The sequence below is a fragment of the Spea bombifrons genome, chromosome 9 (assembly GCF_027358695.1).
Source record: "Spea bombifrons isolate aSpeBom1 chromosome 9, aSpeBom1.2.pri, whole genome shotgun sequence".
Classification (NCBI taxonomy): Eukaryota; Metazoa; Chordata; class Amphibia; order Anura; family Pelobatidae; genus Spea; species Spea bombifrons.
In genome coordinates, this window is record NC_071095.1 from 38,937,090 (window position 1) to 38,964,044 (window position 26,955).

Below are 26,955 nucleotides of genomic sequence, written 5' to 3' on the forward strand. Positions count from 1 at the left end.
TGTGGGGGTCTGTTTACTATGACAATGACAAGAACAGTCATGGGGGGAAGAAAGCAGCCTCTTTAAAGAGATTTCACTTTTTTCATTCTGAAACAATGCACATTAAGGTTCTCGTTGAGTACTTTATTACGCATTCTTCTCTAGCGAGGGTGTCACGGACATTAGACTGTCCCTCTAAGAAGAGGGCAGGCTTGTCTGGAAACGTAGGGTGTCAGGTATGGTCCTTGTGATTTATATGGGATTATTGAAACATCTTCTAGATGTTTGCAGTTATTTGATCTTGTCTGGATAAAATATAATGACCCATAGTACAGTGCTGCACTAATCTGATCACAAGGTATACCTTTTCATTTATTCTAGCTACCTGCTCGTGTTGAATCTGAAGAAGAGGTCCTCGCATTTCCCGGAAGCTCATTTGTTGAGGTTACAGATATCATCCAGGTAACGGTCCTCCAACATAACCATGTGTGTAACGCCGCGGGCAGGCCCGGACTGGGACAAAAAATAGGCCCGGGCATTTAAGTCTGAGCAGCCCATATTTATATATTTATTTATTGTTAAAGCCCACCCTTCACACTACCCCCTCTCTTCATCTTATCTGCCCCTTCTCACTATGTTCCCCCTTTTTACTATGTAACCCCCTTCCCCACTTCTCAATATGTACCGCCTCTATCTACCCCCTCTCCCCCTTTCTCACTATCTAACCCCCTCTGCCCCTTCTCCCTCCCTCCCTCCCTCACCCTACTTACCTTGTTGCCGGAGCAAGCAGCAACTGCGACCGCACCTGTGGCAGGGCAGGATTGATTTAGGGGCTGTTGGAGCTGTGGCTCCAGGCCCCCACCTTAAAATAGGCCCAGTCAGGACCGGACTGACTGGTCCTATATGGCCGCATTAACGCAGAGCCCCTTAAGCCCGCCGCAACTACCCCCTCCTAACTATCTACCCTCTCCCTCTTTGAAGTTCACTTACCTTTCAGGAGTCCTGCGGTGGGGGTGCAAGGCCTCTGCCTCCCAGCTCTGCCACTGTATGGAACAGTATAGAGTGATGGGAGTTATGATGTACTTTTAGAGCATACTTAGATCATGAAAAAGACATTGGAAATGGTACAGCATAACACCCATCACTCTCACACACTTACCAATCCACACATATACTAATCCACACGCATACCAATCCACACATATACACTAATCCACACATATATACCAATCCACACACATACCAATCCACACATGTATATACCAATCCACACGCATACCAATCCACACGCATACCAATCCACACGCATACCAATCCACACGCATACCAATCCACACGCATACCAATCCACACGCATACCAATCCACACGCATACACCAATCCACACGCATACCAATCCACACGCATACACCAATCCACACACATATACCAATCCACACACATATACCAATCCACACACATATACCAATCCACACACATATACCAATCCACACATGTATACCAATCCACGCATACACCAATCCACACATGTATACCAATCCACGCATACACCAATCCACACATGTATACCAATCCACACATACATCAATCCACACATATATACCAATCCACACATATATACCAATCCACACATATATATACTAATCCACACATGTATACTAATCCACACATGTATACTAATCCACACATGTATACTAATCCACACATGTATACTAATCCACACATGTATACTAATCCACACATATATACCAATCCACACATATATACCAATCCACACATATATACCAATTCACTCTCACTTAATGCTTTCCTACCTTTCCTTTCTTCTTTCAGCTTCTTTTCCTCTTTCAGCTTCTTTTCCTCTTCTTCAGTTCTTCTGTCTTCTCTGTCTTCTTCCGGGTCAGAGGGCACGGACAGTGCTGCGCCGGGATCTGACAACAAACCCCGGCGCACAGCAGCTGTTGCCGCGTTTCACAAGGGAGCGGTTGAACCCGGCTTAAAATCACTCAAGGGAACCGGAGGTCTGTTAAAGACCTCCGATACCGCTCCCTTGCGAGCCTGCTCCTCCAGCGGCGGACATTACTGTCCGTCTCTGGAGGGGTGCCGGGTGCTGCAAGTTGGCACCCCCTGATGAGCGGCACCCGGTGCGGACCGCCCCCCGCCGCCACCCCCTGGAGTGTGGCGCCCTGCCCTAAGGGGCCGGGAAGCCCCCACCGGGGCCGGCCTTAGGGGTCTGCGGCCGCACAGGGTTTAAATTAAAACATCGGGGTTTTTTTTTCAACTTTATTTAACATCCTCCATGTTAAATAAAGTTAAAAAAACCCCCGATGTTTTAATTTAAACCCTGTGCGGCCGCAGACCCGTAAGGCCGGCCTTGGTGGGGACTTCCCGGCCCCTTAGAGTGGCGGACCCGGTCGCAGTTGCGGCGGGTTTAAGGGGCAGGTGCCCCTTATGCCCTGCGTTAATGCGGCCATAGGTAGGGTAGGGGCCTGGAGCTGCAGCTCCATCAGCCCCTAAGTCAATGCGGCCCTGCCGTGGCCCGGCCCACCGGGCAAATGCCCGGTGTGCCCGATGGCCAGTCCGGGCCTGGCCGCGGGGCAGAACCACTACGCACTAGATTTCTCCCTGTAACCCAAGTGATTCAACATAAGGACATGCATCCAATCTCAAGGTGTATTTTGTAAGAATTTGTAAGTTTCAGTAGAAAGTTGCTTGTGCTGTCTTTAATATGCCAAGGGATGGTATTTCTTTCCTAGAATATCCTTAAAGTATAATAAAATAGGGCAATTCAATAGCGAGTTATCTTATCTCTAGGAGTAGTGGGCTAAAGTTTTTGACAATTGTTTCTAGGAAGAAGAAGACGAGGCAGACAGATCTGCCGAGCCGCTGCTGGAGCTGAATGGTTGGACGAGACCCGTTTCTCAGTATAATGGAATACCTTTCCCACCTCCTGCCCCTGCACCGCAAGTCACTACGGATATTCTAGATGAGATTATCAGCAGGAGGGAGACCTTGGAAAACAGATTAGTCAACTGGTCAGTGGAGCTTCTCCTCTTCGTTCACTGTAATGGCTCTCAGTAGGCCCGTCTCCAGTCTGCTACTGCTGAGAGAAGAGCTTGGCTGGCTCTGTATAATATATAGTCGGGTCGGCCCTGCTCTCTCGCTAATGCCTGCTGGGGGGGGGCAGTAGCCAATGCGATCGGTGGGTCACATTAGGTGCGTTATGCAACCCTGAGCTAGTAGGGAGGCAGAAGTCCAACAGCTCGCACATAGAATACAAGCTGCTTTGGTATCAAGCAAAAGGGGGAGGGAGTTATGTGTGTCTGTGTGTGTATGTGTGTGTAGTATTAGTGTCAGTGTGTGTTAGCGTATGTTGTTGGATAGTGTGTGTATGTGCATAAGAGTGTGGTGTCAGCATTTATGAGCGTATGTCAGAGCGTATTTATGTATGTCATCTTGTTATATACTATATATATGTTTGTGTCTTTTTTTTTTTTTTTATTTATTTTTTTATATCAGCATTTATGGGTGGTTATCGATATGTTGTGTGTTTGTGTCGGGGTGAGTTTAGGGTTAGTTTTCTGGTGGATGGGACAGTAGAAAGAATGTTTGTGTGTAAGTGTAGGGTTAAGCCTGTACTGGACCCCAAGATTTCTGATGGCAGCCCTGTGTATAGTTAAATCAGTGAGATTCCTTCAGTCTCCTCACTCATTAATTGTGCATTATACAGGGCCAGCTCAGCATTCTTTTGCTGGAGAAACATGTCATGTTGGTCCTTTATAATAAATAGTGCAAGCGTCTCACTTTAGTCGATAAACCCTTTGGAGAGGTGTTCAGTACGCTGTGAAAAACATTTCTGTTTAAACATGTACTAAGATGGACTAATCCATATGTCGTTTTCTCCCCTTTCACAATAATTGTTACAAAGAAAATTAAATATTGAAGTCATTGAATACAGATGTAAAAATAGTGCAAGTTCATCCGGAGAAACAGCCTTTTTTATGTTTAGAGGGGAAAATGTTATTGCATACTCACACAACTGATTCTCAATGGAATCTGTTTAATTTGGTCTCACTAACCCGTTTCCAAACGTAGATATTTTTTTTCCCTTGAATTTGGGCTCTTGCTATAACCAGGTGAGCCAGCCTCGATCCTAACGCTCAGCTAAGTCTGAATAGTGAAGTGCAAACATGAAACGAGTCTGATCAAAGCCCTCCTGTCATTCAGGATTTTGGCCATCATGAGCTGCAGATGAGTCCTGCTCAGCTCTTTCAAAGCTTCACATGCCGAGTCTGGGGTCACCAGGAGCCAATTGTTTTGCATACATTTGCCGGGTTTATAATGAAACTCTATGCTTTTTCTTCTCAGGGTTGAACTAGAATTAATGGCTCGAATCATCAATGAAATGCACCCACTGAGAGCACAAGCTGTCCCTGATGTTGGCGTGTCCAGCAGTGAAGAGAGTGGAACTGTGGCTTCGGATATAGGTAAAAAACTATTTAGCAAAATAAACTTAAGTCGCGCTCTCTGGCCCTATCAATGTAAACGAGAAAACAACAGAACCATGACTTCGCAATCTTATTCTTGGTGTGATACGTTTTAACGGACCAGTGCTTGAGTACACTGCAAAGTCACATAGGCTTAAACCCCTTCAGGACAATTGACGTGCCAGGCATGTCACGGGAAAGCATCTTGTTAAGGACAATTGACGTGCCTGGCGGGGCGATCACGTACGCCATATTGAAAGGCAGCATGCTTCCCAACATGGCGTCGCCCTTCTGCTAGCCGGAAACAATCACAGTAGAAAGACCGTGTCCAGACCCTCCTGAGACCTCTTTGCTCCACCTGTAAGCTGATTACAGGTACTGTTAGCAGCAATTTTTTTTTTTAATTATAAGTTTAAAAATAGTTAAAGAATAAATAAAAATGTCATAAAATTTATAAATATTAAAGACTTCAGTGATGACACCATGATGTCATAATGGGACTATCCAGTTACAAGAAAATGTAAAAAAATTGAAATAGGTGCCCAAATCCTTGTGCCCATCCCACTAGAAATATACATTAAAAAACCTTTCTTGCCCCAAAGTACAATAATAAGGGAAAAACACCCTTATAAAATAGCAATACACTTCTTGTACTTATTGCATAAAAAATATTGGGTATTCCTAAACTTGAGACAAATATTAGTATCTATTTAGCAGTTTTTTCATTAACATTTTAGATGAGTAAAAGATTTTTCAAATAAGTCAGATTTTTTTTTTCACCGTATTTTATTTTTTTTTATAATACATTATATGATGTGATTAAAAAAAATGGTATCAAAAGAAAACTCTTCTTGTTCTGCAAAAAAAAAATATATAATTTGTGAGTACAGTATACAAGAAGAAAATTAATCGCTAAACACAACCACTGCAGAAATGCAAAATTTCAAAAACATTCTGGTCATTAAGTGGTTAAAGACCTCAGGTGCCTCTTCTTTACAGGGTAATACTAAACCGTTTGGCACATTCCAGTGTTAATCAAACCATTTTTGGCTTTTTTCCCTCTTTCTCCCTATTCTGTCCCATTTTCTCTGTTCATGTTTCTTGTATCGTTGGTTTCCCGGTGTCCGGGTTGCTTCACATAACATAGGCTGTTAAACGGCAGATTAAACATTGAGGTTATCTTTTGGCGCTCATGTCCGCCGGCTTGCTATCGATGCAGGCATTGCGTGGCGGTGATGCTTCATATTTGTCTTTTAGTTGAAACTGCTGGAGGGGAAGGCTTGCAGCTGTTTGTTGACGCTGGAGTGCCGGTGGATTCAAGCTTAATTCGCAACTTTGTGGAAGAAGCCCTGGCAGACATTATTGCTAATATTCTCAGGGAAAGAGAAGAGCGGCCTAAACCCATCCTTCCCCCAGAGGAACCTACTTTCAAGGTAAATTTTATCATCTATATGTAGGTTAAACTGCTTGTTTCCAAGAGACATTATAGCCGTGCAATTACAGTTTCCCCCTTTTTGTCACATACTGTGCCCCTGTTACATATGTAGAATACTTGGTATTTATGCTCGCTATAGAGTTTACAATGCAGAATTCCAGTGGTGTACATCTTTCTGCCGGGAAGAAGCCAAGCATGGATTTTGTGCATACGCACACACACATGTATCGTGTTTAAATGAATAGTGGGTTTTAATCCCTTGTTTCAGGTTCCCGCTGAGATCCCGTGTGTTCCTACTCCTCCGTGCGCACCTCCATCGTCTCCACCACCTCCTGCAGAAGATACGTCCATAGTGAAGACCCCAGACCCGTCTCCACAGACTTCGGTAGCAGAGCCCGAATCTCACCCCGAATCCCCTGTAGATGAAGGTGGGTGAGAGCAGTGGCAGCTTAGTGTGTGTGTGTGTACATGTGTCATGTGTGCAGACAAGAAGACACACACAACAGATACAAATGGACGCACTGAACAGACCGAACAGTCCTTATCTGATGTCAAATGTTATGTTTCTGCCATAAGCATTACTGTTTTGGATGTTTAGTACTATGTACACATATTAAATAGTGCAATCCCAAGGCGTAGAAGAAAAATAGTGCTTTAGTTTGACCAATTCGCACAATGCAATCCATCGCATTGGACTAAATTTGGGATTTTCTATAACCTAAATTCACAGGGCCGCAAGTCCCAACAAGTCCAGTCAGAGCACCCTCTATTACACCGGTGGCATCGCCCCCCAGGGTGGCAACTCCAAGCCCTCCTATATCTGAAGAAATTGAAAACCAAGCGGATGCACGCAGCACCATGCACCCCCATCCATGGAGCAGCTCCGAGCTGCCTTTGGAGGAGGAGAACCCACATTCTTTGAAGGAGGACACTCCGTTGAAGGATGCTGTGTAAGTATATTCCCACTGGCATTTTGCAGATGTCTTGGTTGTCAGAGTTACAGAATGTTTGAAGTAATATTACTTCTGCTTACTTGTTAGTGTGATGACGGTGGAGAGAGATGAAGAGTCACAGAGTTTGATTTCTCCAGCGTCTCCTGAACTAGACCGCTCTTCATTATCTCCCCCTCCTGGATCCCTCTCAAGAGTCCCTTCGCCTGTCCCTTCGCCTGTCCCTTCGCCTGTCCCTTCGCCTGTCCCTTCGCCTGTCCCTTCGCCTGTCCCTTCGCCTGTCCCTTCGCCTGTCCCTTCGCCTGTCCCTTCGCCTGTCCCTTCGCCTGTGTCTTCCCCAAGCTCGGCTCCATCATCAGAAGAAAGCAGCACCACCGTCACAGATGCCAACAACTCTGACAGACCCATCTCGGAAGGGGAGATTTTGTATAGTTACGGGCAGATAGTTGCTGCAAGAGGTACAGTACTTTTGTAAACATAATCGCATGGCATTATTCTGCGTATACTGAAGAGTAAGAGTCCCATTAGTTGTTGATCATACTTGCAGAAACATTGGATAATTATAGCTGAGATCTTGTTTATGCACGTGAGTCCCACAGCGGGGGGGGGGGGGCTTTGGTCAGACTCCATCTGCATGCGCAGAAAGAGCTCCCATTGATTTTAATGGGGGTGATTTCCTGTCATTGAATGGCTGCAGCTTCTACTTTTTTGATAATCGTGCTTCTTTTCCATTTTTGAAGAATGCTTATTAAACTACTCATACTTTCATACACTTTCTTCTAGTTTCAGGGAGACTAAACCGTCCAATTAATATGCTGAGCTTGCTTTGCTACCTGAAAAACATGTCTGGGACCAATTTAGCAATCATTTCTTAGTAAACATTTTCCAGTTAAAGGTCAAATCATTAGGTCACTAGCAGAAAGATCTTGTTAGCCTTGCTATGATCATTCTTCACCCGTATGGTTTTGGGTGTGTGTGGGGGTTCGTTTGGCTGCCGCATTCATTTTTCAGATTACATTCAGAGTTAACATCCAAAAAAAAAATACATAAACATATAAAATATTTTACAAAAAGTCATGAAAAAACTTTTTTGTGGTTTGGCTGACAATCCTTCGGCAGCTTTACGGGGAATATAGCTTTTCTGGTTATATTCCTGATCATCTATGTATCTAGATAATGAGGTAACCATTCAGTGAGACACATCAGCAACAACCAATCATATTTAATCTTGGTAAAGATCAGAGCTGATTTGGAAAGTAACCGTTCCTTTAAATCTTTGGTGCGTGTCTTTTTCAGCGCTGGCGGAGGGAGGTTGCCTTAACCTCGCAGAGAGCCTGTCAAGCACTCTTAAGGATGCCCAGGATATGGTGAGTGAATACATCCTAAAACCATTTCTGGATTTAAACTTTAATATGGTTTTTTTGTCTGTGTCCGTAATTAAAGGAAGAGGTTTGTCACTTGGAGATGGCATACTGGAGAAACATGCTGCTCCTTGGGGCAGCCGGCATCATTTGGTTTTCGATCCTCGTCATAAAAGGGATTGCTTTCACTTAGACCGTAGAGGTAATTGGGCAGGTATGGACTGCACATTTTTCTAAAACCATGATGAGCATGTTTGTCAAAAGGTTGTAATTGTGGAGCAATCAGTAGTAATACATTAAAAATAGGGATTCTGCCTACAGCAGCAGTGCCCTGCGGGGATGTTTAAAGTGGTAGCAGTGCCATTAAGGGCAACTGGTATTAAAATAAAGGGAGATGTTTTATGTTTTATTATTTGGGCTGGTTGGGACTAAATTAAATTGAATACGAAGGAAATTAAAACAGAATGGAAGGAAATAAGAAGTGTGGTGAAATAGAAGTGGGTTTCTCTCTTTATAATATAGATCTATATAATATAGATGGGCTTTGTAATATAGATCTATATATCCCGTTATATCGCACCGCACCGCTGCAGGGGACCTGGATCCTCCTGTCTCACCCGACCCCCCCCCCCATCATACACACACTTACCGGTGCTTCCTGTTGTGTTGCCGGGGCAGCGGGTTGACGGGTAGACCTTCCCCGACTGTCAGAGATCAGAGTTCCCCGCACCGGTGCGGGGAACTCTGATCTCTGACAGCCGGGGAAAGTATACGCGACGGACGCATACAACCCCCGCTACCAACTCCACCTCCTTCCGGCTGCAGCAGAAGTCGACGTCAACCCGCTGCCCCGGCTGGAAGCACCGGTAAGAGAGGGGAGAGAGGGGTGAGAGAGGGGGAAGGGGGGGGAGAGAGTGAGTGTGTGTGTGCGTGTTAGTTAAATGGGGGTATAGGGTGTGTGTGTGTGTGTGTGTGTTAAATGGGGGCATAGGGCATTTCTGGAGTGGCGTTAAGGGGGCATTTAATAGAGCACTCTGCCTCCTGAAATGCCTTATACCCCCCTATATGCCACTCTGCCCCATAATATGCCTTTTAACCCCCTAAATGCCAGAGTGGCATATAGGGGTATAAGGCATTTCTGGAGGCAGAGTGCTCTATACAATGCCTTTTAACTCCCTTAATGCCACTCTGCCTCCTGAAATGCCTTATACCTCCCTATATGCCACTCTGCCCCATAATATGCATTTTAACCCCCTAAATGCCAGAATGGGATATAGGGGTATAAGGCATTTCGGGAGGCAGAGTGGCACATAGGGGGTCAAAAGGCATACCATGGGGCACAGTGGCATATAGAGGGTTAAAAGGCATATCATGGGCCACAGTGCCATATTGGTGTGGCAAGCCTGGGGGAAGATGTGCGTAACTGGGGGGCAGGTTGGAAAATACAAGGAAATAAAAACAAAAAAAATATTTTTCTCAATCATAGCTTTTATTAAAAAAAATAGTTTACATGAATTAACATTTACTGGTAAAACTTTTTTCCTTTGGGGTCGTCTTATATTCAGGCTTTTTCTTTTTTTCCTAAGTTAATATTCAGATTTTGGGGGGTCGTCTTATAATCAGGGTCGTCTTTTATAATCGAGCAAATACGGTATAATGTGTGTGTGTTTGGAAACTTTCCCACACTGTCAGTCCTATTAGTTTTTTCGCTTGCACGGTATTAACACAGAACTCAAGTTTTAACCAATGTTTTGGGGAAGCAGACATTTTAGTGGAAGGCCCTCTTTTTTCCTCTAAAAAAAAAGTTAGTTCCATTGTGCCTTTTAAAGCTTTCTTTTTCATTTTGTAACATTCTCCTGCTTTACAGGTATGTACGAGGAGTTTGCTGTTGGAACGCCGTGTCCCCGGGACTTAGCGTCTTCCCCTGTAACAGCACATATAATAATTCTGTGTGTGTCAGTCCAGCGATAACTACAATGTTGCTTGGATGCTCAGTCCATCCACAAATTTCCCATTTTGGTTTGAATACTGTAGACAATGGCCTGTTTGCCCATATACCGTCAATTCCTTACTTAACCAAAGACATTTTTACTTTGTGCGGCGTCTCTAAATATACATACCACTTTAATTGAAGTCCTTGTCACACATGGTTTACCGGGAATGTATTCTCATTGTTCATTGAACGGTTGTGTTTTCTTTTAGGAATACGATCCCCCCAGCGAAGGGCAAGTAATCCGCGGGTCCACCAGAGGAGCTCACAGAGATCCTATGTTATCACTCTTAGCCCAGTTAAATCAAGACCCTGTTATACCACACGAAGCCTTTTACCGCCACGAGGTATACACTCTTCTGTCTGACGTAAAAAAAATAGTTTTTACCATAAATCCGAAAAAAAGGTAAAAGTTTTAGACGCTGACTGTGGTAGAATGCATTCGATTTCATTTCGATTTTTTCCCTTTTCTGTACTATGACCGATTTTCCAGAGCTCTGAAGAAGAAAACAGCATGGGGGAGATTAGTGAAGGTCAGAGACCCCGTTTAACCTCAGCAGCAGAGCAAGTCCTTGTTGGACATTCTGCGCTGATGAGAAGACAAACTAATGCTGGCCAGACTGCTGGTCTTGTTAACAAGCGTCCGTCAGGGCCGTACGAGACAGAAGCGGGTAAGTGACATGCTGCCCATGTGTGTTCAGTTTACCTTTGCAATGTTTCTTTTATGAAACCTATTTTTCTGAGAATGATACAGAAAGCTATGTATATCACACTAAAGTCCAATATGGCGGCTTACCCTTCAGTGGCAAAATCTTACTCACCGCTTAAAACATCCTTTGTGTCGCATACACAATTTGATGAGTAGCACTTAATTCGGGTTCATTTTCTGTTACTCCAACCTGCAGCGGTATAAGCAAGCATTCAGTGCATCAGTCCTAAGGCACTAACATTATTGTTGGAGAATGTTTATAATTTTATGATATTTATGTACCCCCCTTTTTTTTTCTTAATAAAGAGCCGACCAATGGAGGTTTTGATAATATTAGTTCTGGTCCAATGAGCATTGGGGAATTAGAGTCCCGTTTGGCGTCAGCGCAACGTCCGGTCCACAGGCCATCAGAGGAGAACGGTATCGTGCAGGTAAAATGCATCATTCCGGTTTAGAGCATTTTGTATACAGACGCACTTTCTAAGCTAATATATATATATATATATATATATATATTATTGTGTTTTTGAATGTTTGGGTTTTTTTCTTGTTCTCCATCAAGTGTTTGGAAAATACCATGTGTTTTACATTTCCACTTCTAGAACAAATATGAGAATTTCACTGACATTCTCTACATTTTTATAGGTTTAGCCAAATCTAAAAAAGAATCTTAGGTTACTATTCAACTTGTGTAATCTGAAAACAAACACACATAACATTCGGTGTGCTTATGAAAGTGGGATTGTTTTGTTCCTTTTTATGTGCGTTCAGAAAGCCGATTTTTATGAAGTGAACCAGGATTTAAAGCGGTGCAATCTTGCTTTTGTTGGGAAATGTAATAGCTTTTTCTTGGCTACCCCCTGTCAAGTACTACTTTTTCATGCCAAACAATATTATAGTTAGCCCCTGCTTTGGTTTAAACATATGATTATCTGCCTGAGTATCTGCCTGAAAAAGCAGATCCTTGAGTATTGGTTTATCCTTAATCCTACTTTATGATTGAGTACTACTACTTAAAGGGACCGTTAAATGTGAAACAGCTTCACCGAACGTGGATGCATATTAAAGTACTTATTAAGTACTCTTTACCTCTAGCCTCAAAACAAGAGGGAAGTATCTCAAGTGGCTAGCCGTTAAACACGGGAAAGCCCATGTTCATTGTAATTGCATTTGTCCAGGTATTGGTAAATTCCTGTGAGCCAAAGCTGATATTACCGGTTTCTAGTGTCTCCTAAAACGTGCGTTAGCTAAATTTACTGTTTATTGTTACAGGTTCCTTTGTTGCCTATTAAGGAGCATCAGCCAGCCCGTACCCGATTCATCCAAGTTGGGGTAAAGTCTGGAGATGATCCTCACCAAGGTAAGCACTTGCCTCCATGTCGTCTGTAAGTGGTGTGACTGATGTGCTGCAGACGTTTTAGATGTTCTGGAGCTGAGGTGCATCCTTCTAGTAGGTGTTGGACTCTTTGCGGCATAAGGACAGCTGCAAGCATCACATCCAGCCACCAGATGGCAGCACTGAGGCTTCGTTAATACTGGAGCCTTTTAAAGGGTGTTGGATGCTGAGATCATAGAAAGTGCTTTTCGCTGTTTGTTAGACGGAGGGATGCCTGTGGTTTGCAGAATCTTACCCAGAATTTCAGTTTGTGGCTTGAAGCTTCAGAAAACATTAAAGCTTGGCAAAGGTGGCATTTCCCATTAATCTTGGAGAAACACCTCTTTTATGTTTCCTTTTAAGATCCTAATGATAACTGCCGCTAATGTGTAGTATTCATTTAAAGGCAAACTATAATGGTGGCATGATTTTACTATCTGTGCGAAGTCAATAAGGTTCTGTGTGCTGCAAACAAAAGCCCTCTATCCTGGAGTGTTGCTTGTGACTTTGCATCTCACTAATATACAAACAGCCTTTACCAACCTCTCGAAATCCACAGCTCTGTGCAACCATTACAGTACATCCAGGAGGAAGCATATGAGTTACGTTAGGATATTTCTAGATTTTATGTGTGGACCAGGACTGTTTAGTGATGTCTTTCCAGCTGTTTTTGGATTATTCCTATAATAATTCCAATAATTGTGAGCTGGGGGGGGCGGCATCAGAGGTACTGATGTAGAAATGAACCCAGTTTCTGGCTGTTGCGCCCCAGGGAATGCCAATTGGTGTTGGAATATAACTGTGTGCTGCTCTTGGCTTCCCAATCACTGTGGTCAAACTGCAGGAGGGCCAGTCCTGGACACCTCATGGGTACTTACTGCATGGCAGGCTGTTGCTGTATGGTACATTAACGGAAGCATGACATATCCAGCCATTAAGGGGCCATACTTTCCTGCTTACTTTACTATTTATTAAATCCAACTATTTATATACAATTTTTCTAAAATTGCAAGTTTATTTAATGTTTCTTCTGCAGACAACGTGGAGACTTTGGTAAAATTTATGTCTAATTATGGACTTCATGGCACCCATGAATCTTTCCGCAGTTTATACAGCTGTTTTTGGTGATTTAATGTCCTATTATTTATGTAGCTGCAAACCCAGAGAGACTTATTTCCATTATGATTTTTTTTTCAAATTTTTTGGGAGCTAGTGGAATATTTTTCATTTATTTGAGCTCTTTATGCAGACATACTCTTTAACATTTTTTCATGTGATTGATGAGGTGGATATGATATAATGAATCCCAGTTTCCAAAGCCAGGCAGTCTAAAATGCAGACCTTTGCAGAACAATATCTACTGTGCAATTAACCTTAACATTATAACCTATAGTTGGTCTTTCATGAACACATATTTAATAACCAATTAATTTAAAATTACATTTCCTTTAAAAGAAAAAAAAATCCCCTTTTTTCCTTCCGTTTGTAAGTGGGATCTAAAAATCACTAAATATCTTTTACTATAATCTGATTAAAGGGATACATAGTACCCATTCTGCATGTTAGAGTACTTTGTGATATGCATTCTTTAAAAAAGGTACTTTTGGGGATAAGTCCCGTTTTTGCTCGATTATAAGACGAGGTTTTTTTCAGAGCAAATGCTCTGAAAAATACCCCTCGTCTTCTAATCGGGGTCGTCTTCTAATCTGAGGTCTGATTATGAGACTAAGATCCAGATCCCCCGCACTGCTGCAGGGGACCTGGATCCTCCTGTCCCCCCCCCCCATTTAACACCCCCCCACACACACTTACCAGTGCTTCCTGCTGTATTGCCGGGGCAGCGGGTTGACGTCTACACGATCTGCGTAGACAACGTCCGCTGCAGCCGGAAGGAGGTGTGGCTAGCAGCGGGGGTTGTCTGCGTCCGTCGCGCATACCTGCCCCGACTGTCAGAGATCAGAGTTCCCCGCACCGGTGCGGGGAACTCTGATCTCTGACAGCCGGGGAAGGTATGCGCAACGGACGCAGACAAACCCCCGCTGCCAACTCCACCTCCTTCCGGCTGCAGCGGAAGGAGACGTCAACCCGCTGCCCCGGCAATACAGCAGGAAATTGGAAGCACCGGTAAGTGTGTGTGTGTGTGTGTGTGTTAAATGGGGGCATAGGGCATTTCTGGAATGCCTTATACCCCTATATGCCACTCTGGCACTTAGGGGGTTAAAAGGCATATTATGGGGCAGAGTGGCATATAGGGAGATATAAGGCATTTCAGGAGGCAGAGTGGCGTTAAGGGGGCATTTAATAGAGCACTCTGCCGCCTGAAATGCCCTATACCTCCCTATATGCCACTCTGCCCCATAATATGCCTTTTAACCCCCTAAATGCCAGAGTGGCATATAGGGGTATAAGGCATTTCTGGAGGCAGAGTGCTCTATACAATGCCTTTTAACTCCCTTAATGCCACTCTGCCTCCTGGAATGCCTTATACCTCCCTATATGCCACTCTGCCCCATAATATGCATTTTAACCCCCTAAATGCCAGAATGGGATATAGGGGTATAAGGCATTTCCGGAGGCAGAGTGGCACATAGGGGATCAAAAGGCATACCATGGGGCACAGTGGCATATAGAGGGTTAAAAGGCATATCATGGGCCACAGTGCCATATTGGTGTGGCAAGCCTGGGGGCAGATGAGCGTAACTGGGTAACTGGGGGGCAGGTTGGAAAATACTAGGAAATAAAAACAAAAAAAATATTTTTCTCAATCATAGCTTTTATTTAAAAAAATAGTTTACATGAATTAACATTTACTGGTAAAACTTTTTTCCTTTAGGGTCGTCTTATATTCAGGCTTTTTCTTTTTTTTTTCCTAAGTTAATATTCAGAGTTTGGGGGGTCGTCTTATAATCGAGCAGATACGGTATATCCAATGGAGGTAAGTGTATAATGTGGAACACATCTCCAGAATGGGAAAATAGCTTTGGGTCAGGCAAAGGGGCGAATGCATATAGGGGACACTACATACATTTAATGATGGCTGGAGTTTATGTTTAATTATTGGTGTTATGGAAAACCTGGTTCATGTCCTTCCTGTTATCCTAGGGGCCCTGCCGTCTGCTGTACTCCGTAAGAAACACTGAGGGGTTATTATAAAAAGTGACTTTGGTCCTATCTCCAAAGTAAGCAATAATAAATAATCAGCGGGCGTAGGAGGACACTGAACCAGGAGAAACAGAGTGCTGCCGGCGGGTTAATATACATTAGGCCTTGGGGTTCTGTTTTTTGTTTAAAGGGCCAAATGCATACTCATTAAGTCGCCTGAAATAATGAACAATGTCTGTAGTTAGGGTGACTGTGCATTGGCAGAGCATTGAGTACACCTTTTAATTCCTCCCCTGCTGCCGGGAGAAAGCTCTGCATTATACGGTTTGTGTATTTTAACTGTGGGCAAAGAGGATGAAATAAGCCATTCTTCTCTTGGGCTGATGAGGCCAGGCGGCTCTGTGTGTCCACTTAGTAAATTCCTACGTGATATCATGTGGAGAAACCAACTGATTCTCTTCAGAAATATCACAATTCAACCTTGAACTGAGTCTCCATGGCTGCTGTGCCAGGTGCCCCTTTTACCTGTCTGCTGTGCCAGGTGCCCCTTTTACCTGCCTGCTGTGCCAGGTGCCCCTTTACCTGTCTGCTAGGCCAGGTGCCCCTTTTACCTGTCTGCTAGGCCAGGTAACTTTTCCATGTGGTTGTAAAAGCCGGTATTACTTCTGGTATTAGACGCACAAATGGCCAAACAAAAGCTGTTTTTGTCACATGGAACAGGAAGAGAAATGTAGACATAATTTAACCAACAAAACACTTTGTCTAAATAGTTTTGTTCTGTGCTTATCAGTAAATACCTAATGATGCACCATAGTTAACCTTGTTATCCCCAGGTGTGCGTATGGAGATTGAGTTCTTCTTGTTTGTGAATACTGCGTTATTTTCCACAAGCTGCTCAGCGTATTGGAGAAAATGTATGCTGTAAAGGCAACTTAGGCAGTGCTCGAGCGTGTGTGTGTGTGTGTGTATATATATATATATATATATATAGTGTGTGTGTTCTACAAAGTGTATGACTAGCTGCTGTTGATGTAGAACTTGTGTAACACTGAAGGTTGTTTGGGGCATCTCTATAATAAGATAGACTTGGGTAACTAAGTGAGTAACGCAAAATGTCATTGAATTGTTCTCAAACGTAACCACTAATTTACGTTTTCTTAAAGCTACCGTAGCTTAACAGCAAAAAATAGTTTGAAATGCAGTAAAGCTTGGGAGCGCTTCCAACAAATAAAATGAACTGAGAACTGGTGCAGAAAAGGCTTTAACAGCTTGGCTATAAAAACTAGGTATTGGGGAACTTTTTGAGATGCTGAGTCTTTCGGAGGGACTATTGAAATATTTGGCACCTCCTTTGGGACCGTGCAGTACTTTGCCCCAAAAAATAATGATTTGCTAACAGATAAACCTCTTAATAGGCTAGAAGGCTAGCATGGATGGTGTCTTGACTGATAAGCAGATTTATTATCTAGTATCTAGCTCAAAAAGAGCGGTTCCTGGTGTGTTTTTTTCTTTATACTAAGAACTAAGGCTTTACTATGCGATTTCTTTTCTAAGCCATACGCTGCTCACAGTGTGTACTGGGCTGAAACCATGTAAAAATCTTTCCAGTAAATACTTTGCATGTGAAGAAATGTATCCGCGGCCTGATTAGGATGTGTGTTCTTCTGGCTAATTTGCTTGTGGGAAGTATTAGAATGTGGGTTAAGCTGGCTCGGTTCCCATAGGAATCTGAATGGAAGCAGATGGCAACGACGCAATTTAGGGACTGATTTCCGTTATCATTTTGCATTCGTTCCAATTTAATTAAGTAAAATAACATGTTGCTGGCCCTCGTGGCAAGTCTCTCCCCATAAGGCTTCTTTTTACCTCATGACAGAGGAATCTTCAGCACAACTTCTGTTTTTTCTTTAAGATACAAAATATGGATTACTGAATGGCGGAAGTCTTTTTTTTTTTTTTTCTTCAGGAATACTCTGAGCGGCTTGTAGAAGTCTTGGTGTGGAGAGGAACCATGAATTTACTCCATGAGAAAGCCGAGCTGAAAACTCCTTTGACTATTATTGGTTCTAATAGATGATTAATGAATAGTCGCATTAAGCTGTATGGGCATTTCCCAATTTTTTTTCTTCTTCTTCTACGTTCCTTATTGAACGATGCATACGTTGCATTAAAAGAGGTCTCTGCTCTCCACACCTCTATCCTTATTCCCTTAAGCAAAATGTCCCCGTCTGACCATTTTAAATGTTTGCGGTTTATGGGCATCCTCTATATCCTAAGTAATCGCGTTCTTTTCATGCATTATTCTGGTACATTCTCAATGCTGAAGCCAATGGTATAATTTAAATTTTGCTTATAGCTCCAAGAATATATTCAAGCAGGTTTTGAGATGTAATATTTTGTTGCAGACCCCGTGTTACTAAGACGATTGTTTAGGATCTCTATTTTACAGAGTAATATTATTACTTTGAAAAAGAAATGGTTACTGCACAGTCCTCAGGACCCATTGGTTTATTGGTTTCAAAGTTAAGGCAATAAGTAAACAGTGAGGGATTTGCAGGAGTCAAAACTGGGATTAGTTTGGCAACAATGGGACATTTGAAGGACGCATCTTAGTAAAAGCAATGTTATTTATAAGAGGTTAATATATAACCTTTCATTATCTGTTTGTTTAGCTCTTTTACAGAGGTATTGCAATGCTTTTATCGTAATATATTTTATATATATAGCACCAACAATCTCATGCACCGCTTCTTATAACTCCATACATTCAAAGGGTATGTCAAAAATAGAATTGACTGACTAAGACAAACAGTCTGTTCATTCTTGAAAATAATTTAATCTAGAAGCAAAAGACACGTCTTTCAGGTAAAGGTTCCTCTTTATTTTCAGATGACATTTTTGAGCATACTCTGAGTCTCCTGTTTGAAGAGCTGCTTTCTTGTGGCTCTGGATTCATATCCTTAATCTTATCCTTAATATGGATTAATCTAACCCAGCCTACTGTCCCACCCAGGTTCCATCTAATCCAGCCTACTGTCCCACCCATTCTCCACCCAGGTTCTGTCTAATCCAGCCTACTGTCCCACCCATTCTCCACCCAGGTTCTGTCTAATCCAGCCTACTGTCCCACCCATTCTCCACCCAGGTTCTGTCTAATCCAGCCTACTGTCCCACCCATTCTCCACCCAGGTTCTGTCTAATCCAGCCTACTGTCCCACCCATTCTCCACCCAGGTTCTGTCTAATCCAGCCTACTGTCCCACCCATTCTCCACCCAGGTTCTGTCTAATCCAGCCTACTGTCCACCCATTCTCCACCCAGGTTCTGTCTAATCCAGCCTACTGTCCACCCATTTCCCAATCCTTAATTGTGTAACGACTGAGTGATTGCTGGCCCCACTAATTGCTCTGTTGATGTGCAATGGAGGAAGAGGAGGTGATACTGATTGTATTGTAATGGGGTGTAGTAAATAGTCAGGTTGAGAGGCATCAACGGACATGATGTGTGACCGTGATGTGTGGAGATGATGATCCAGAGCGGAAAGTGGAGAGGGCTCAAAAAAAGTGCGGGTCCTTTTAATAATGGGAGTTGTGTTTAATGTATTTCTTGTGAACCAACAAGAAGGTTTTAGGCATTCTGTGCCCAAAATGGCATTTATTACATTTACATACGGAACAACTAAACACTTTGAGGAGCTCCAAATATAAACACACTAAGGGTATGTAACTATAGCTCAGCCTGTTCCAGGCACCAGCCCTGTCTGCAGCCCTGTTGATGTGCAGCTGTGGAACATCAGAGACTTGAAAGCATATCCTGTCCACCCCCTTGTATGGTTTATCCCACGTTCCCCAACCTTCTGAACACAGAACACCAACTTTACTCTATTAATGCTGACCTTGTATTCTGGACTACAGTTCCTCTTTGCTTCCGAATACATAATAGAATATAATTATTTGTCGTTTATTGAGGAATGGTCAGATTCACACATTTTCCTGTACCAAAAGCAAAAAGAACCACAAAATATTTTTTCATTAACCGATAATGAATTAAAATGTCTATATGGTGTGTTAAAAACACATTAAACCTTTAAAAAATACATTTTAATTAGACATATGTGTGCACTTGAAGTTTCTAAACCTGTTTGCTTTTATAGATCTCTAAGGCATGATTTTCTATGTTTTTAAATTTGTTTTATTTTATAATATGATGGCTTTACATTGCAAAGAACAATAATACCTTTAACAGTAATAATCTTTAGCTCACCTCTGAACATGAAATACAAATTTAAAGTAATGCAGATTTTCTCTGTATCAAAAAAGCTGCCATATTTCTTCAGCACAAAAAGGCCAGGCAGAGGAAAGATGGCAACTTTGAGCCCACAGACCATACTTAGAGCTAAGTGTGTGTGCCCAGACGTTTGTTTTTTAGGGCTTTTTAATGCTAAATGCTCACCGCTGGCTGTATCTCTGGAGAAGCTCTGACCAAATATATGAACATTGGCTAACATCTGTGGCTACATGTGGCAAGAAAACCTCAAACAGAAAACTTCTGCTCAGATCAGAGCAGCCTTGCACCCTTTGCCCCAGGGATCTGATATCTCGACATAATTCAATTATTTTTGTTCTCATTTTACTTTTTCAGCCCAATTTCATTCCAAAGACTAAGTAATAACACTTAAAGCTGGAGCACAAAATTTAATTTATTCCAAAGCCTCTTGCTAAGTGACAGTTGTCTGTCTTTAATAAAGGAGATTTTCTCCGAGGCTACAGAGCGATATTAAATTAGCGTGCTTCTGGATTTGTTTTACTTTTTTTTTTTTTTTTTTTTTTTTTTAAACATTGCCGTAACACATCCAAATAATTTTCACTAACAATGACCAGTAGAGCTGGCTTAATCTAATTTTGGTGTCTGTGGATCTCAAAGGAAACTAATCTACACATTGAGCCAGCGCTGTGTCTTTAGCTGTGTCTTTGTTGAAATCTGCGATCTTCCTGTCCGGTGTTATTGCAATAACTCAACTTGTTCTAAATATTTTTCTCCGAAAACACAGAGCTCCCCTTGTCTGTAATACAGGGATATCATCTCGCTGTGCCCTGAAATATAAAGTCTAGAAGGAGTAGCAAAAGCATTACAGCTACTGTTACCGTTTTGGGGAGGTAAGTGCAGTCGATGGACAAATCTTCCTGAATGAGGTGCAGTAGATTATCAGAAACCGGGCAAATGATTGACGGACACGATCCAGTATCCCAGGGAGCCCCTAAACAGTGTAGGTACTTTCCTATACATTGTGCAAACTGGGGAAAAAACAGGAATAAATGTACTTAAGTACCTTAGGGATAAAGGGCAGCTGCAGCTCCTCACCCTCTCTGTGTCCCGACACTCCACACCGCTGATTGGCTGCTTGAATCATAATCAATGGAAGAACTTTCCAAGCATGCGCATGGGGGTCTGAATAAACCCCCCCGTTGGCAGCTTCTGCCAAGCCAGCGCTGGTTGTGACTTGCAATAAGTGTCTGCAGAATCCCCCCGTACATTTGCAAAGGGCATGCTATGTAAATTAAAAGGGCACTCTCTACTATGTATATTAAAGTACATATGATGGCTGATGTGTGCCCCTTTAAGCGAGCAAACAAAAAGAGATTGGATTTTATTAGTGTCAACAATTAAGATTTATTTATTATTTCTTAAGCCAGTGCGTCCGAGAATCGAACAGCCATAGTGGGCTTTGGAGAGCTTGAAAACAAAAATGTTAAACCGTCGTTTTTTCCACTCCTTTGATCTTTTTTTTTTTTTTTTTTTTTCTTCGATGGCGGCTATTGTTATATATAAAACAGTTCCTTTGCTACATTCTGTGCATAATTTATACTCCAGTTTTCGGCAATTATAATTGTACTCGCATCCTCTTTGCCGAAAGTGTTGATTTTATCTTTGGCAATTTGAGTTATCAAACCATGTGTACTTTAACAAGTGTTACGTGTGTTGCAGGCTCTGCGTAAACAAATCATAATTGTGCTGCTTTTGTTTTGAGAAGGAAGGGTATAATCTGATTCATTTCCTCCTTGAACGCGGTAGGATTTGCCTGGAGCATGTGGACTCGGACCAGAGCAAAGTTGTTTTCTTTTCTACGATTGCAGGGGGAAGTTAAATTACCATCTACATGTGAAATACACCTTGTTTTCCACTTTTCTCTTCTGTGTTTTCCTTAGAATACACAGTGGCTTCTATGTATTCTAAAGAGGCTTAAATGTAATGCAAGGATGCTTTACTTTATTAAGAGGGAGGTTGCTAAGCGCAACAGTCCCCCAGCAGATGTGGTAGTGAGGGAATTTATCATGCATTAGATCAGAATAGCCATGTTCCTAATATAAGGTGAGATCAATTAAAGTTTGAGTCTTTACGGCAGACTAGATGGGCTGAATAGTTCATATCTGCCATCAAATTCTATGTTTCTATGTTTATTTTCACTCTTAAAGCAGACTGGTTTTGTTGCATTTTTCCTTCATCTTTTTAATACACACCAACTCCTGCGTGTATAATTCACCTCCAACTCACAACATCCTCAGCCAGGGGGTCTCGCAGAGTTTGATGGGAGTAGCAGCTAAAAAAACATACAGTCCCAAAAGAAAGAAAAGTATATAAATTACGTCACGGCCATCCGCCGCCTACGTTATGGGACTTCCCTTTAAATGCATCATAGCCCCACAATACTTTAAAACAGTTTATAACCATTATTTCCCACAGGTTCTCTGGGAAAGGACTACTTTCTATAGATTCTGTCCACCTTGCTTATACTAATTCCCGTCAGCCTCCATTTGCTCTAAAGCGCTTGTATGTGTGCAGTTTAATTTAATTATCGCATGGATGTAAGACTAGACTAATGCTAAAAGCCTGGTTTGGTTGGAAACACCTGGTCTTTGGTTTTCTGTTACATTTGGAAGCGCTTGTATTGACTATGTATTATCTATACCATGGCAGAAGTAAATCGTCGTCAGTGTGTCGGACACATTATTTATGTTTTCCACCTATAGCCTCATCCAGGGGTTCTTTGTCAAGCTAACAAATGGTCGGCTTTGTTCTCTACGTTAGGCGTGAGCCATGGGGAGGTGTGATTCCCTTTTAAATGGAGTTACCCTCTGGGTTGTGATATCCTTGCGCGCTCCTAGATTGTAAGGCCTCTCACCTCTTCCTTATCCAAGATAATTACGGTAACGCCTTCTGTCTGGTTTAGGCTTCTTGATATCGAGAGAACGTAGCTGTGCAGAGGCTTGGAAGAGCATTTATACAATCAATATTATGAAATATTAGCAGCCCTTCGTAAATAAACACTATTAAACATATGTCATCGACACCAATCTTTACTTGGCATCCAGCCGCTTGCCGTATACAAAGGAGTTGTGATTAATCTCGATATTATACAGCCGTAGTGTATTGGTTGTCTCTTCTGGGAAGACGTTTATAATTTGGCCTCGTTTAAGGTAAAGATTGAGGGCTAGATTTCTCATAAGGTCCAACAGGATGTTCCCTATAGAGGTAGGACTGTTACACATAAACAAGCGCTAATGACAGACCCAAAAAATGCCTTTGTCAACTGACCATTAAAACTGATGTGAGAATGAGTAAGGAATTAAAGGGGGACTCCCAACGTTTTTGGGTTTTTAATACTAGTATCAGTTTACAAAACACATTTTCACAAATATCTTGCTATTTTCCTCCTTTAAACAATTCTATTTCTACCTAATAAAGGGTTTTCGGACAAATGCATATTAGCCATTTGTATGTTTTCTGTTCTCTTTTATTTATATAGCACAAAGTTACGCAGTGCATCTTACAATACATAGATTACAATGGGCCTAGCAGAACCAGAATTGACAGACTAAACTGATACATTAGGTCTCTCGAGCTTACAGCTCTGTTATCTTCACCCAATCTACTAGACCCAATTATACTGCCTGGGTTATAGAATATCTCAGACTTAATCACCCATCTAGACACTCTGATTAATTCAAATCTATGAAGGAATGAACGCATTGCCATAAAGAATCAGCACAGTTTTAAGTTCCCTCTTAAATCTTTTCCCCAAGCTATACATATTATGATCCCTTGATCTGATGATATTTATTCCTTGTTGTGTCAATGTCCTTCTGAAAAAGAGGTCTCCAGAACTGTACACAATACTCTAGGTGATGCCTGACCAGAGATCTGTAATGTGGCAAAACCCATTATTCCTGCTACTAATCCCTCTCCCTATACAGCCCAGCACCCTGCGATATTCTACCTTGGGATTGTTATGTCTCAAGTGCATTATTTTACCTTTATCAACATTAAACTGCAGCTGTTTCTCAACCATTCTTCTGATTTACTTAATACATTTGCCATTTGACTTTATCCGCCCAGAAGGTCCATCATGTATCATCTGTAAAAAGACACACCTTACCATTATGACCTTCTGTACCATTACTAATTAAAATATTATATATTATGGATCCTAATGATGATCCCTAAAGTACCCCATTAGTGTAACAAGTCCTTCCATTAACTCCAACCTTAACACCATTAACTACAACCTTCTGCCTCCTCTCACTCAATTGTTGCCTTATGCATTCAACTATATTAACATCCAAACCCAAAGACTACAACTTATTTATATGTTTTTTAAATAGGGGACAGTGTCAAATTCCTTACAGAAATCTCTGTACCCTATATCTACTACTCCTCTCTGGTCTATTATCTTAGTTTCCTATATTCGGGGATGTTAGGAAGGTCTTTTTAGTTCTCATGCAACCCCAACACCCAGTTGTATAAATGTTGGTGTGAAGAAGAAGCAAAGGGCTCCAATATATGCATCTCCATATCTACTCTAGAGGCTGCGACTGTAGACCACAAGCAGGCACATTGTTTAAACAATGTTCCCGAGCGTTAACATTTAGAGTGATTGTTGAGACGAAATTCCGTAATAAGAGTCACATTGAAAAACATTGTTTTAATACCTTAGTGCGAGGACACGTCCATTTTTCAGGCAGTGCCACATGGCTGTTTCTTGTTTGCATCGGCTCTGTCTGAATTATTGTCTTCTGTTAATTCTCTGGGGTAGTGGTCTGACTTTGTTGAATGAGCCAATTGTTTTCCTTTGCGTTGCCCGTCAAGTAAGTTCCCCCATCTGGTTTGTATCAGACTGTTTTCACAGCCAACAACTGCTGCCTTTTCTGTATCCTGACACTCGAGGGCCCCATGCTATCAAAGCATTACTGTGATAGCATGTGCGTCTGGCCTATACAGCTGCTTCGTACAGCTTGAAGCTATTACACGACAAATAATAACTTAGAACTTGAACTATATATATATATATATATATATATATATATATATATACACACACATATGATATGTGCGCATTTTTTATAGATTCAGTGTTTTCTTTTTTGATTGTTATTAATACTACTACTTCTACATGTTTTGTATGTAAACTTTATGTATGTTCTGTTATCTCCTGTTGAGAAATGGGCATTTGACTAGAATTCCTGTATTAAACATATAGCACAGGTAAGAATTTTTTTATTTATTATAACAAAAGAGGGAGTGGCTTAATATTTACTTTACCTGCCCCTTTCCAGTATTCCCCACCCACTTTTGAGCATGCTCAATACTAGTCTATGCTAATGCTACTCTTTTGTAGTATTGGAATGGTGGAAATCTAGTCCTCGTTGTACAGTGTCCTGTTGTGCTAATGAGTTTAGTGAAGAAACCTTTGTGTGTCTTATTGTAACTAGAAGAGAAAATATGCAATAAATATGATATTATGACATCATCGCGCTTCTCAACTGCCGGGGTGGGCTGCTGATAGGCTCAATTATGCTGCTTTATCACACACCCTGGGCTCGCCTTTTGATATCGTCAACATCTTGGTGTGTTTGTGTGCAAGTTATTTCACACTTCTCCTGTCTGGCCCTTTGCCTGTGTAATGTAAAAATAAAATTCTACAAGATGTCAACATTTAACTTGGCAGAGATTCCAGAATTAGTCATCGCATTCCATACCACCAAAGACCACATCATAGTCCACCATATTAAGTGCAAGATGCCATGCAATACTTATGTGAGCAACTATATCCCCCTTTAATGTACTTATTCAAAATATAAACTGCAGTACTCCAAGGGACCAGTAACTTACTGTGCTGTGTAAAAGTATTTGCCCTTTCCCGATTTCTTCTATTTTTTCATATTTGTCACACTCAAATTATTAAATAAATTTTATTAGACCAAGATAACCCTAGTTAACACTAAATCCAGCACTTAAATTATATCATGTACTGAAAAAATAAAGCTATCCAACTCTCCCTGTTTTTTGTAATAGCCCCCTTAGTTAATAAATCAACCAATTATTTATATGTAGTTGATAATTGGGTTGAAATTCACTAGACTCACCCAGGCATGATTACCTCCAGTCCTGTTGAATCTAAACATCAATTAAATAGACCCTGTCGTGCAACCAAAAGCAGCACATGATGGCGGGATCTAAAGACATTCCAGGACAGACCAGATGTCATTAACCTCTATCAGTCTTGAAAGGGTTAAAAAGCAATTAAGGCTCTGGACTCCAGCGAAACCATGATGAGCCGTTGTCTACAAATGGAGAAATACTGAAACAGCGGAGAACCTTCCCAGGTGTGTCCAGCTTACCAAGATTCCTCCAAGAGCGCATCAACAACTCACTCTTCAGTACACAAAAGAACATGTGAAGAACTGCTGGCCTCACTCGCCTCAGTTATGGTGTTTGTGATTCCTCAATAAGAAAGAGACTGAGCAACAATGGCATCCTTGGGATGCAAGACGGAAACCACTGCTGACCAAGAAGAACACAAAGGCTTGTCTCACGTTTTCCATAAAACATCTTGATGTCCCCCATGACTGGGATAATATTCTGTGGACTGATGAGTCAAAAGTGGAACTTTTTGGAACACATGGTGTAAAGCTAACACTGCATTCCACAATAAGAACATCATACCAACAGTCAAACATGGTGGTGGTAATGTGTTCTGGGGTTGCTTTGCTTCTTCAGGACCTGGGCGATTTGCCATAATTGATGGAACCGTGAATTCTCTCTACCACAAAATCCTGAGGGAGGAATATCCCGCCATTAGTTGGTGACCCAAAACTCAAGCCTAATTGGGTTAAGCAGCAGCAGTCCACCTCTGAATGGCTGAATAGAAACAAAAAAATGTCCCGAGTTGATGAGATGATGTGGCATGGCCTTAAAAGCGCGGTTTATGCATGAAATCCTATTTATGAGGCTGAATTGAAACAATTCTGCTAAGAAGGGTGGCCAAAATTCCTCCACAGCGATGTAAAAGACCCATTGCCATTTGTCGCAAACCTTTAACTGCAGTTGTTACACATAACAATGAGTTATTAGGATTTGGTGGGGCAATAATTTTTTCACATGGATGATATAGGCTTTGATTAACTCTTTACTTTCAATAAATGAAATGATCGTTTAAAAGCTGCGGTTTTTGCTTACTCACTGTATCTCTTATATCAAAATGAGTTGGTTGATCTGAAACACTTAAATGTG

General features: G+C 41.8%; 1 protein-coding gene across 1 annotated transcript in view; it reads left to right on the forward strand.

The window, feature by feature from the left end:
• Positions 1-26,955, forward strand: part of KIAA0586 (KIAA0586 ortholog) — a 60,967-nt gene that overhangs the window by 19,544 nt on the left and 14,468 nt on the right. Inside the window, exons 18-29 of the mRNA XM_053475267.1 lie at positions 361-441; positions 2,830-3,014; positions 4,348-4,466; positions 5,724-5,899; positions 6,170-6,329; positions 6,632-6,851; positions 6,942-7,309; positions 8,148-8,218; positions 10,415-10,549; positions 10,696-10,873; positions 11,218-11,342; positions 12,184-12,271. Coding sequence (XP_053331242.1) covers positions 361-441; positions 2,830-3,014; positions 4,348-4,466; positions 5,724-5,899; positions 6,170-6,329; positions 6,632-6,851; positions 6,942-7,309; positions 8,148-8,218; positions 10,415-10,549; positions 10,696-10,873; positions 11,218-11,342; positions 12,184-12,271 — 1,906 coding nt within the window. The remainder of the gene's footprint in view (positions 1-360; positions 442-2,829; positions 3,015-4,347; positions 4,467-5,723; positions 5,900-6,169; positions 6,330-6,631; positions 6,852-6,941; positions 7,310-8,147; positions 8,219-10,414; positions 10,550-10,695; positions 10,874-11,217; positions 11,343-12,183; positions 12,272-26,955) is intronic.